This window comes from Camellia sinensis, chromosome 1, assembly GCF_055761805.1.
Source record: "Camellia sinensis isolate YWXY chromosome 1, ASM5576180v1, whole genome shotgun sequence".
NCBI lineage: Eukaryota > Viridiplantae > Streptophyta > Magnoliopsida > Ericales > Theaceae > Camellia > Camellia sinensis.
In genome coordinates this window covers 196,276,146-196,289,815 of record NC_138961.1, presented here as the reverse complement: position 1 = coordinate 196,289,815, position 13,670 = coordinate 196,276,146, and the positions used below count along the sequence as shown (strand labels likewise).

At 32.6% G+C, this 13,670-nt stretch overlaps 2 protein-coding genes across 2 annotated transcripts; both read right to left on the bottom strand.

Moving 5' to 3' along the window:
- Window positions 1–5,157: 5,157 nt before the first annotated feature.
- LOC145801134 (uncharacterized) lies at window positions 5,158–6,763 on the bottom strand. The gene is made up of 3 exons (XM_082891495.1): window positions 6,442–6,763; window positions 6,170–6,286; window positions 5,158–5,490 (listed from the first exon to the last, which is right to left on the bottom strand). The coding sequence occupies exons 1-3, from the start codon at window positions 6,589–6,591 to the stop codon at window positions 5,380–5,382; spliced, it is 378 nt and encodes a 125-aa protein (XP_082747621.1). The 5' UTR covers window positions 6,592–6,763; the 3' UTR covers window positions 5,158–5,379.
- A 23-nt stretch (window positions 6,764–6,786) lies between these two features.
- On the bottom strand, window positions 6,787–10,307 carry LOC114323572 (DEAD-box ATP-dependent RNA helicase 13). Its single transcript, XM_082891483.1, has 3 exons — window positions 9,575–10,307; window positions 9,110–9,361; window positions 6,787–8,605 (listed from the first exon to the last, which is right to left on the bottom strand). The coding sequence occupies exons 1-3, from the start codon at window positions 9,723–9,725 to the stop codon at window positions 8,418–8,420; spliced, it is 591 nt and encodes a 196-aa protein (XP_082747609.1). The 5' UTR covers window positions 9,726–10,307; the 3' UTR covers window positions 6,787–8,417.
- Between the last annotated feature and the right edge of the window lie 3,363 nt (window positions 10,308–13,670).

Genomic DNA, 13,670 nt, shown 5'->3' with positions numbered 1-13,670 from the left:
TGGCTCGACGCCAAAACGACGTCGTTTTGGTGTCTTTGTTTGTTTGTTTGTTTGTTTTTTTTTTTTTTTCTTTTTCCTGGTTTTTGTTGCAGAAGGAAGACGAAAAAGAAGGGTGGAGAAGAAGAGAAGGAGAAGAGAAGGGAGGAGGAGGAGGAGGAAGGAGGAAGGAGGAAGGAGGAGGACTGGAGGGGGCATATTCACAGGGGGAGGAGGAGGCGGGGCCGAAGGCGACGACGGTGGTGCTACGACGACCGGCGGCAGCAGCGGTGATCTCCTCTCTTCCTCTCTCTTTCTCCCTCTCTCATCCTCTTTCTCTTCTTCCTCTCTTCTCTCCCTCTTCCCTATTCCTGTTTTCTCTTTTCTCTGTCTTCGAATTCGAGCCATTTTTTGAGCCACAGATTCGAGCTACCAATCTTTTTCCAAAAAATTATAAGAGATTTAAAATAAAATATAATTTTGTAATGGAAAGAGTGGGAGATTGCTCGATTCAGTGCAACAATTATGACTAATAAAAAATAAATAAGTGCGAACAACTATTAAAGGCTAATATTAAAAATAATTTTTAAATATTATATCGTTGGCTGATGGAGTGAGAGGGACCCATTGCTCAAACTAGGGGTGAGTGGCGGATATACCGATCCGTCAAAATTGACCGATTCAATCTGATCCGATGCATTTTGGACGGATGCGTAATGACGAGCGGACGGTTGGGAATTGATTTTCTCCAATCCGCTAATCTGGTGGACGGATGGCGGATTTGAGATTCCTTTGGCCGCAACCAAACCGCCAAACCGTGAGCACCCATAGTAATTTATAAGACTTTGTGTTTTCAGTTTGTTTAAATATTCTGTTTGTGTTTTCAATTAAAAAATAGTTTAAATATTCTGTTGAAAAAAAGTTTTCAACTTGAATATCTTTTTTGAATTGAAAAAAATAAACGTATTATTTATCTATATTTTTTGGTTTTTAAATCTATCTCTAAAAATAATATATAGAAAATATGATATATGCTGGTTAGTTTTTGTTTTCAAAAACAGATATAGATGTAACAATACAGAGACATACAATCTCTACTACTGTTCTGTTTATGGTTTTGGTGGTTTGAATTGTTTTTATATTTTAAGAACAATGACTGCAATACTTTTTTCTTTTTTTTTTTTGATGAAGTGCACAAGTTGAATTATGTTGAAAATTTATAAAATTTTAAACCGCCAAACCGATTCGCATCCATCTGCTAAACCGCCAATCCGTTCAATCCATATCTGCCGGATTGGTAGACAAATGCGGATTGATTTTTTCCAATCCGCCAATCTAACAAACGAATGACGGATTAAAAGTTCCATGGCCGCAACCAACCCACGCCCACCCTACTCAAATCTATGCCCATATGTCAACTGCTAATTTTCTTTTTTATTTATACAACCTCGGATCGGACTACTTTTAAAAATTATAATCTAATACAATTTGTAATAAATAAAAAAGAAATGCACTTTCGAAGGAATTATAAATTAAAATAAATAACCCCTTTTTAAAAGCACCTCCACCACCAGACAAGCAATCTGTAGTCAGTCCTCACTGTCCCTGCCTCGTGTGATTATTTTTTTTCTCTTTTCTTTCGATTGCTTTGATCCCAATGACATGCTTCCTTTCATTTTTCTTCTTGCGTTCACACTACCTGTCGAGTTTACCATTTCCTTCCTTTACTACCTTAGCAATCGATGCTCTATATCATTTATTTTTATATTTTCGTATTATTTGGATTAGTTTTAATTTATTTAATTTTATTAAAAAAAATTAATATAATTATATTAAAATTGTAAAATTTATTATATTTTTTTCAAATCTTAATAGAGATTAATATAATTTTCGTCACAAAAAGATATGTATAAATTTTTTTTTTAAAAATTATTGTGCTGTTCAAATTTAATTAATGTAATATGGGATGTACATATAAAATAAATCTGAGACAATAATTTTTTTCCAAATGAGTTCTATGTACATATTGTTGTTTGATTTAAATATATTTCGTAACTTGGGTGGAGGTGTGAACATCAAAAACAATTTTCTTTTCATGTTCACACTACGTGTAAGGTTACATTTCTTATTTAATTTTTTGAAAAATACGACATAAACAGAATTTTAAAACGTAATCACATCTATAGTTTCCCCAAAAATAAAAGTAAAAGAAGCAGAACTTTCATATAGAAATTCTATCTAAAATGGTGTGATAATAATATTTTTAATATTTGTGTTTTGCTATGGAAGAAAAGTATGGAAAAACAACTATATCATTTTATACAATAAATTTTGTTGGTATATTTATTACTATTTATAAATAATGGGAAATTCTACCATATACACCTTCTACCATATGCAACCTTAAGTTATATCATTTTCTTTTTTAGTTATGTCTTATTTTAGTTATGATTCATGAAACCTTTAGTTATGCCTTATATGTTGTTTGGTTATGACTTTTTTTTAATTTTTTTTTTATTTTCTTTTTTTAAGTTATAACTCAAAAAGTATGAAATTATGTTATTTTGTTCGTTAGTTATAAGGTGCATGTGATTGTAGTAATTTTAAGATTATGAGGCCAAAAGATCACTCTTTTGTTTGGATATGAGAAGATCATAATAAATCACATTATTGTGTGTGAAAAGATTATATAAAAATTTTGGCACAATATTTGGGCCAAGTTTGGCATCCTATAAATAATCAATCTTTTTATCTTTTTTTCATTACATCATCTCTCTACTTTTCTGCACATCTTTTCGTAAAAAGATAAAAAATACACTTATTTAGATCATCCCAAACAACCCCTTAATTTTAGTTTGTAATTTTCGCAAATGACAAAATTGCCCTCTTAAGAGTCCAAAGGAGAGAATTGCAAAAGGTTTTGGAGAGGGCAGTAGATAGTTGATAAAAGTGTGAAGGAGTCTTGTAACTTTGCTCAATAAAAAGAAAACAAAAAAATTCATTTGGTTAAAAGAGGACTATTGTAAAAATATCACTTACACATCTTTATAAATATCAGCAATGATAGAGACCCCCTTTGTGGAGGACCCCCACAACCCTTTTTGTGATCCACACCATTCATGATGTGGACCCCACACATATATGAGTGGGCCCCACACATCATGAATGGTGTAGATCAGTAAAGGAGTTGTAGGGATCCTCCACGAAAGGGGTCTGACTCATTTTTCTATAAATATTTTTTTAACAATAATTTTGTTTTGCATTCCATTTTACTTGCATATTAGGTGGAGTTGTGGAGCTTTGAATGAGTCAACCTCTTGTAAATTGAAAGCTAGTGAAAAGAACTATGAAAGCATTAATTTCTTGGTAATACGTATATATATATTTTACTTATTTAAATTATTTCAATTTCATAAACTGTAAATATAAATTATATAAAAAATATATACAATATATTAAAGAAAATGGGGGTTTTAATGAGAAGAGTATTGTGAAAATCAAAACTCTCATACTATTTTTCTAAAATTTTTATTTTTTAGATAATTAAATATGTTCTATTAGATAACTTTTATCGAATTATTTAAAAATTTTATTATAGCTTGATTGACACATGTCAAAAGGAAAATTAATTAATTTAGAAATTTGAAAAGGAAAGTTAACTAATTAGTTTTAAATTTTTTTTAAAAAAATCTTATTATGCATTGATTTACATATTTCAAATGGAAATTTAATTAAACCATTTATAAATTTCAATTTGGAAATTTGAAAGGAAAGTTAACTAATCAAAATTTTAAATTTTAAAAATATATATATTCTAGCTTTTATTGAATCATTAATTTTTTTTATTATGCCTTAATTTACACATTTTAAAATAAAAAGTTAATTAATCAATTTCTAAATTTAAATTTAGAAATTTGAACAGTAAAGTTAACTAATCAGTTTTAAAATTTTTCAAAAAAATCTTATAGCTTTTATTGAATCATTTCTAAAAAAATAAAAAAAAAATCTTATTATACCTTGATTTACATATTTCAAAAAGAAAGTTAATTAATCCATTTAAAAATTTAAATTTAGAAATTTGAAAAAGAACAGTTTTAAAATTTTGATGTTTGTATAACTAAAATGTAATAATCAATTTATATCTTCCATTGTTTATTTCTCTTGATATTTAATTTTTTAAATATTTTAAAAATCTTTTATTGGCTAACTTTTGTTTCCTTATAATGTGATTGATAATCCATTTTAAGAACTTGTTCACTACAAGAATTAACACTTTTGGCAACAAAAAAATTGGTCGCTAAAAGTCAATTTTTGGTCGGCAAAAGTTATCCGCGACCAATTTTTTTGGTCGCTACTTTGGTCGCCAATTGAGGGTCGGCAAAAGTAATTCGCGACCAAAATTGTGGTTGGTCGGCAAAAGTTGGATTTCGCGACTAAATTTTTAGTCGCTAAATGTTTAATTACCGCGACTAATTTATTTTGTCGCCAAAACACTTTGGTCGCGAAAAGTGATATTTTCGCGACCAAAAAGTTTGGTCGCCAATTATCACATTCAACGACCAAAAAGTTTGGTCGCCAATTGTGACATTCTGCGACCAAAAAATTTGGTCGCCAATCGTGACATTCCGCGACCAAAAAATTTGGTCGCCAATTGTGACATTCTACAACCAAAATTTGTTTGGTCGCCAATTGTGACATTTCGCGACCATAAAATTTGGTCGCCAATTGTAACATTCTGCGACCAATATTTTTTTGGTCGCCAATTGTGACATTTCGCGACCAATCAATTGGTCGCCAATTGTGACATTCTGCGACCAAAATTTGTTTTGGTCGCCAATTGGGACATTTCGCGACCAAAAATTATGGTCGCCAATTGTGACATTCTGCGACCAAAATTTTTTTGGTCGCCAATTGGGACATTTCGCGACCAAAAATTATGGTCGCCAATTGTGACATTCTGCGACCAAAATTTTTTTGGTCGCCAATTGTGACATTTAGCGACTAATCAATTGGTCGCCAAAACTATAAAAACCAAACCAAATTTTGGTCGCTAATACCCAACAAAATAAACCTGTAATTTATAATAATTCATCCAATTTATTCAATATAATCTATAAAAAGAAGAAATCATTCAAACCAACAAATAAATTGAATCATCAACATTCAACCAAAAACCATATATCAACCATTTCTGAACCTGTTTAATTAAAGTCAGCAACTATTATAAGTTTACATCCGCAAATAATTCGAAACTACATATTTCATTTAGCATAAAAATTAAACACATAACAAGTACTTGTTATTATGTTTTAAATTTTTATCCATGTACATCAACCCAAAAATATAACTAGTAGTCTACCAAATATTTTCTATACACACACATCCAAAAATATAACTACTAGTCTACCCTAATATTTTCCATATACATCTATACAAAAATATATAATCCTTCCAAAAATACAAAAAGTGCCAATTTGTCCTGTACAATTTAGCTTTGTGCACGAGTTCATCCATCTGTACCAAAGAAAAAGAGAAATAATGTCAGTTAAAATTGAACAAATAATGAAAAATATCCATGAAAAGCAAAGGTCACATTAGCAAATTAAAATGACTACCATTATCAAATTGTAAATAAAACAATAGCATTCTTATGTCTATAGAATAAATTGAATGAGCCACAATTCCCCGTTTAACCAGTTTGTGACTATTGGATAGTTTTATTTCTAATCGTTTTTGTTTAGAGATAAGTATTAGAAAAAGCAAATACTAATATATTACTAATATTTTTTTTTTTGTTCTTGTTTTTTCCCTCCACTGTCCCAATCAAAAAGTATGGAACACTTTTTAATCAATCGTCTCACCTAATGAGTCACAAATGAATAATTGAGCAACTGATTTCATTGGCATATATATGATTCCCAATGGGGTGATTACTAAAGGCACTGAAAAAGGATGGTTGGATTAGGTTCACTCTTGCGTGCCACACTAATTAAACATCAGTTTGATTGATTAAACATCCCATATACAGTTTTAACTATCACCCAATAACAAAGGCAAATTCTTCAAAATGTTGTATTTGAATCATAAATTTGATTAGATTTGTAAAATAAGAAGGAAAAGGTAAAGAAAATGGAGGAAAAAAATTAATATATCTAATTTAGGTATGTTATGGACGCAGAAAAATTTCACAAACCTGTAGATCCTCCATGACAGTTGGGTATGCATCCTTGAGATCAATAACAGCAATGCCCTCTGGAAATTTACGTATTAGGATGAGTAGTTGATTCTTGTCCTTCAGAGCATGTTTGGACTGTAATCAAATAAAGACCAAGTAAATTCTCAGCACAAAGACAACTTTTTTTCGAAGCTTTTTGGGCAGGCACCTGTAACAATCTATGAACTCTTGGGGAAGACAGAGAAGTTCAATTGTCTGCCAGGGTTCCAGGTGAAAAGATTAGGATTTACCTTGTAAGCGAAGCACATCCCATCATAGTTCACTTTTGGGTTATTCCTCAAACTATCAAAGACAGCCTTGTTGGAATTAATGTCAACATAACATGCTTCATTTATTTGCTCTGGTGTAAAGGCTTGCCTTGTCTGCAGAACAAGAAACATAAATAATTAAGGTGTAATTAATCCCTTTCAAGTGAGCCTACAAAAAATGAGAGGACAAATCAACCAATGACTTCCCACATGCCCCTGCCTCGCACACTGGCATCCTGCAGGGGTAGGTGGGTTGTGCAGCAAGTATCAGCAGCAGGAATAAGTTCAAGGCTCACAGCATAAGAAGTATTGGAACCAATTCTCGGCTACATGGTTCAGGCGAGTTCACAGATGGAGGGCCATGATCAACTCCCCTAGGAATAGAAAGTGTATTCTCCCAGTACCCTACATTCAAGATATTGATCAAATACCACAATTTCACCTTCTACTTCTGACAATGGTGGAGAAAGGTAAGCAGCACTAAAGTGGAGAGGGGTAGGAAAACATTATAACTGGGAGTGGGAACTGGGGGTGCAGGGGGAGATATGTAGTAGCTCTGCCCCAGCTTCTGACCCCAACTAGAGATACTTAAAGCAAATCCAGCTCTTCTTGGTACTAGATTGACTTTAATAACTAACCTTTTCCAAAAAGATTGCATCAGAACCATTGCAAAAGCTTTTAGAATTCCTTCACTAAATCTTGAACACATGAATAAACCTTTATTCCTTCACTAAATCCAATTTTATAATGTAACAAGGCTATAGACTTCAACTTTACGGCTTCTCAGTGAAACATATCATTAGGTAGTTTGTCTAATTTCTTTCTATAGACTTCAATTCATTTTATTCCAATCCTTTCTATGAAACAAACACAACCTAAGTGTTGTCTAATTTCTTAGGTTTGAATCGTATGATAAATCATGATGCATTAACTTATACAGACCTTGATAACCAAGATTGTGAGATACTCAAAAGTTTAGGTAGTTTTATAAGATTAAGCATTTAAAATTTTAAAAATAGGTTAGAGAGATGGGGTTTTGCATCCACACTAAGTCATTGATTATGCAAAGAAGGTAACCGTTATAAATTTAATCTCTCTCTCTCTCTCTCTTTTTTATTTTTCTTTATTTTTCTTTTGGTTTTGATCAGCAACAAATAGTAGTTAAAAGTAAACATGGTCACTTCTGTGTAAAAGTAGAAAGCATTTTCTGTTTAAAAACCAATGCTTCACTCTCTGAACCTCATCAGACATTGTTTTATCTTCAAGATTCTTCATTGAAACTTCAACATCATAAGCCAACCTCAAGCATGCCAAAAGATTAAGTCAAAATAAAATCATAAAATCACATGTACCACAACTTACAAATAATCTTAAAATTCTATATACTCCCAAGTCCTATATATAAAATTAATTATCTAAATCTAGGATAACAAAATCCTTTCCATCTAATTCCATATGACTTTTCTAAGAGAATGATCCCATCAAATATTCTAATCCTAATGAGTACGCCTTGTACACAAATGATTCATGGCACATGCTTTGATTTTAGCAGAAAAGAATATAAACTATCATGAAAGAATAAAACATATTTAGCACAAAAATCTTTAAAAACCAAATTATGAGAAAGCACCCCAAAAATCTTTGGAATTAAGCAGGTTTGTAAGAGCATGGGAACTATAATGATATCCCTCTCCATGCAATTAATAAACTACACCCATTTGTCAGAATAGTAAGCCCATCTTCATGTAGGCCACATAACCAAATTGATCCATGGTCACCTGTTTCAATTAATTACATGTTACCATTGTCCCATTAAGAATCATTGTTAAGTTCATCAACATATATCATAGAATAGAACTGATAGCCAAAGGTGAAAAGATAGTACCATCAATCTTCTATAACGGCAAATCAAATTTAGTTGTCACATCTAGTTGCTAGGTCTCTATACACACAAAACTCTAGCTTCGATGATAGACAGAACAGAAGCATGTTAAAATATAAGCTTTCTGTATTGGTGTTGGTTCTTTAAACCCAAGACTATATATTGCTTTCATAAGCAGGGGAAGTAGCCTCAGTTCATTCCAAGCGTAATATTCAGCTTCATCAACTGAATCTCCTTCAATATCCTCCTTGGGATCACTGACTTCTGTCACAATTTAATTTTGTAAAAAAAAAAAACACTCGTTCAAACAGAATCCAAAATACAAACTATCTAACAAATTTAATCACTTTATGAAGCAGTCTGCACTATCTCATAAACTTAACTTTAAGATTGACCCAGAAATTGATAAGTGGCAGACTCATAACAAGTACATTTGTAGTGAATCAGAACCAAAATATTACCAAATCATTTATATATGAAAAAAGAGATCAAAACTTGTCAACCTTAAATGCATTCCCAACCCAAAGATCAATAAATTACCATTAATATGTAGAGAGACAAAAATATACCAAATTATGATTTATCTAGCACAGAAATGGATAAATACTAAAGCATTGACATGTTCAGAACAAAATCTATAAGAAACCTTAACCTCAATCTAATCAAACAAAATTTTATACTAATCCACAAATTTACTAAAAAATAAATACGCAGAATTACAATTCTGACTCAAATTATTAAAAATTGAAGAGAATTCAAAACACTAACCAACAGTTGGTTCTTCATTTTCCTCAGAATTCTTTGCATCCTTGTTCTCCTTTTTCTTCTTTCTCTTCACTTTATTATCCTTCTCTTCACTTACAGCTTCAACCTCACCACCAAGCTCATCCTCCACTTCACTATGCTTCCTTTTTTTCTCATTTTTATTTTCTTTAGTCCTTTGTTTCTTATTTTCTCTCTCAGGTTTAGGAATTTCCAAACCATACTCAGATTCATCAATCTCTTCAAGCGATAGAAAACCTACATTCACAACCAAAAAATATGTATATATCATCATCTCTTAAAATTTCCAACATCAACCCCTGTTTGGTTGCCAAGAAAATGCAGGAAACTAAAAGAACTCAACTGTTTAGAATTCTGAAGCATGTGCACAAAAACTAACAGAAACCCATAACGAAAAACAGCATGAAAACCCAAAATTTTCGTTTAATTGAAATTGAAAACTAATCGAACCTCCCTCGAGTTCGCTAGAGCCAACAGAGATAGAGAAAGGGTCGTCGTTTTCGAAGAGAGAAGAGTTCCATGGAAGCGAATCGAAGCGGTCGAGCTGTTCAAAGCCTTGTCTGGGTCGCTTTGCCTTGTTTGGTTTCTTCTTTGAAGCCATGACCAGAGCTCAGAGCTTACAAACACGGTCGAACGGCGACCCTTTTAGGGCTGTACGAGTGTTTTGGTGCGCAGTGTTTTGGATACTCGTGAAAATTAATAACATTACCAAATTTTTGTTAAACTAGAGTTCCTTAAGGTTCACTAATTTTACAGAATTTTCGAATTGCTCAATCAAAACCTTGATTTTTAGTGAAAATCCCCAAATCAAAACCCTAGTTTGAATCTACAAACCTGGTTGAAGGGTGGAAGTGTTCTTTGCGTGCGTAAGTCTCTTCCATCTCCTTTCGGCCATCTTCTCTCTCCGTCGTTACTTCTCTTTCTTTGTTCTTTTCTTCTGGTTCAGAGCTCTGTCTGTGTGTATTTTCTTTGTTCATCTTCTCTTTCTCACTCATTGTTATGCCGGTTGGGGTTTGGGTTTGGGATTTGGGGTCTAAAGAAGAGAGAGAGTGAGGGTTTTGAAGAGTTTTTGCAAAAGAAAGAGAGGAGGGTTTGGGATTTGGTGTCCGATGCAAAGAGAGGGTAGGGGTTTGAAGAGCTTTAGCAGAGACCTGAGAGAGAGAGAGAGAGAGGAGATGGTACGATGGAGAGAAATTTTTTTTACTCGCAAAAAATTTTCATTTCCCCCTCCATGTTTTAAATTTCCCTCCCAAATTTTTGGCAACCAAAAGACAATATTAGTCGCAAAAAAGCTACCTTCGCCGACAAATTTTTTTAGTCGCAAAATCTCAATCAACGGCGACTAAAATATTAGTCGCTAAAAATATAATTTGGCGACTAATTTTTTTTGGTTGCTGAAAATAAGTTTTTGGCGACCAAATTTTTGGTCGCCAAAAAATATGTGACCTTTCGCGACCAAATGTGTAGTTGGTCGGCAAAAACATACCACTTTCTGCGACCAACTCATTTTTTGGTCGTTAAAATATAACCTTCTACGACTAATAATATTTGGTCGCCAAAATTAATGATCATTCGCGACTACTTAATATTTGGTAGGCAAATATCATTTTTTTGCGACCAAAATTTTTTTGGTCGGCAAAAATGGTCGCCAAATGTGTAAATTCTTGTAGTGGTTTCTCCCACCAAATATTATATAGATTTTTTTTAGATAGTGTATATCAATACAATAATGGGTTCAAAACTCCTTTCAAACATTGATGATGTGTTTGGTTCATGATTTTGGGTAGAAATTTTGAAAGGAAAAAGGAAAAGGCGTGTAAAGTTAGGTAAAATAAAGTTATATTTTATTCACATTTTACCTATCTTTTACCTTTTTCATTTGAAATTCTTATCCAAATTCATGAATAAAACATAATATAAAGTTGGGTAAATATTTTTCACACTGAAAATTTTGAATCAATATTACTTTTTAAAATTGTATGCTACAAACTCTTATCACATAGGCCTCTTCATATAATAATGATTGAAATTTATTTTAATTGCTATCTTAAAAATTATTTATAAAGTCAAAAAAAAAAAAATGTGTAGGTCATAAAGTTTTAAAGTAAAAATTTTATGTTAGAATTTGTTCAAATGTTATTCTCTTAATATTTATAATTTTTTTTTTATTGATTGATAAAAACCACCGTAAACATTATTATTGTTATTTTTTTAATGATATTGAATTATTAATATATGATGTATTATAGCCTAAACCTAGAATTATTGAGAAAAAAAAGGCTCAAATTAGATTTTCTAGGCTAATTTTTAATATTTAATCCAATATTGAAATCTCCAAACTAACTCATACCAGACATGAATCGATAAAGACAATTTTTAATAATTAGGTGAAGATCACATTAAATATTGAGTCAAGTAGCTTTTAGGTCACTTCTAATGTTTAGTCCAACATCACAAATCAGTCCTAATCCATTTTTACGTAAGAGTTATGACACACGACAATTTACAATTTTGAATAGACAAATTTTTGGATTTTACAAAATAAGAAAAATTAGTATATTAACAAATGTAATTTACTACTATTATATGGTAAATTAAAATTACAAAACTTATAAAACGAAATGTATTTATATTTTATTGTAAATATAATTTTTATTTTTACCAATTAAATTATGAAATGTATTTTTTTTATTAAGAACTTAGAACACACAATAAAATTTAATTGACTATAAATCATTTTTACTACATAATAAAAGTAAATTTTATATTATTATTTTTAATTATTTATTTATATGTGTACATAGTACGAGTAATATGTTTAGTTATAGTAATCCAAATTAACAAAATAGAAAGGCCGCAAGCAACCCCAATAAACAACACCAAACGGATACATAAGAAGTGTAAAAAATATGAAAACCATGCTTAAAGTTGTAAAATGAATCAAATTATTTGTATTCGACTCATATTTGGGTTGTTAAAAATTTGTTTAAAATTAGTTTATTATGTAAAGAAATTAAGTTTGACCATATTTTAAAGTTTGTTGAGTTGTCAAGTCAACTTGAACAATTTACAATCAAAAATATCTTTACTCCTATAATAATAATACTATATAAAAGAATCTCTTCCAGTTATTTTGCTTACAGCAATTCCAACTGTACTCTTCATTTTGGTTACACATCTTAAATATGGCTAGCGGAGGATGGATTCCAGTGGTGAAGCAAAGAGGGAAGCAAGAAGCAAGGAAATCAGTGGGCAGTGCAGTAGTCTTTACGGTGTTTGTGGATAATCTACCTAACTCAATGAATTCCATAGGCTTGTTTAATCTGTTTGGGAAGTTTGGAGTTGTAAAAGATAGTTTCATTCCACAAAAACGCCGTAGGAATACTAATACTAGATTTGGGTTTGTAAGATATAGCTGTGAGGTAGCTGCAAACGTTGCTGTGCAGAAGGCGGATGGTCTATGGGTGGATGATAAGAAGTTATTCGTGAAACTTGCGGCTTACGAACGAAGCAGAGATCAGGGGAAGTACCATGCTCAAAAACCACCGCAATCACATTTCAGAGAGGAACTCCGGAGAGGCTCACATCACTTCACCAACAACAAAACGTTCGCAGACGTGGTAAGAGGTATTCAGATACAGGACAAAGACTCTATTACAGTTCAGGCCGAGGAGTATGGTAATGGGTGGCTGTACGACAGCGTCCTAGTCCGGCTAAAAGTCAGATGTGTAAACATTAGTTTGAAGTTTGAGCTTAATGCTAGGGGAATAGAAGGGTTTGAAGCCAGACAAGGAGGTGGTCGCGATGTGGTGTTATCTTTCAACTCCAAGGAGGAAATGGTAACAAGGATGAAGTCTATCAGAGAAATTATCCATGAATGGTGTGATGACATCATCCAATGGAGGCCAGAGCTTGCCCTGGCACAGGAAAGACTTGTATGGATTACCTGCTATGGCATTCCCTTACATTTATGGAATAGGTCCAATCTTGTTAAGATTGGTAGCATATGGGGTGAAGTTATTGATGGTGCTGAAGATGTGCCTCAGTCCTTCGCATGTGGTAAGCTTAGGATCCTTACCAAGTGCATGGAACCTGTTAACAGTGTTATCAACCTGGTGACTAAACACTCCTCTCATCCAGTGAGAGTCTTGGAAGTCCAGGGCCTCGAAGCAAAGACCATAAATCAGTGTTGCAGCTGTTTGAATCATTTAGATAAGATGAACTCACTCAATTCAAAGGAGAAAGGTGAAGATCATGGTTCCAACCGGGTTGGTAAGCCACTACAGAACCCCAGAGATGAGTCAACTCAATCCAGAGAAGGTGGGTCAGCTCAGGGTTCAGAGCAATTCAAAAATGAGGCCAATAGAGAGTTGACACGTGGGGTTGACAGTATAATAGAGGCAAAATGGAAGAGTGATACGGAAGTGGCTGAGTCTAGTAGCATAGTAGGTAAGGAGCTCGAGGTTGAAGCATGCAAGGAAATGGTGGCAGGTAGCAGTGCATTTAATGCCTCCAAACCAGCTGAACAAGGTAATGATGGGCACGT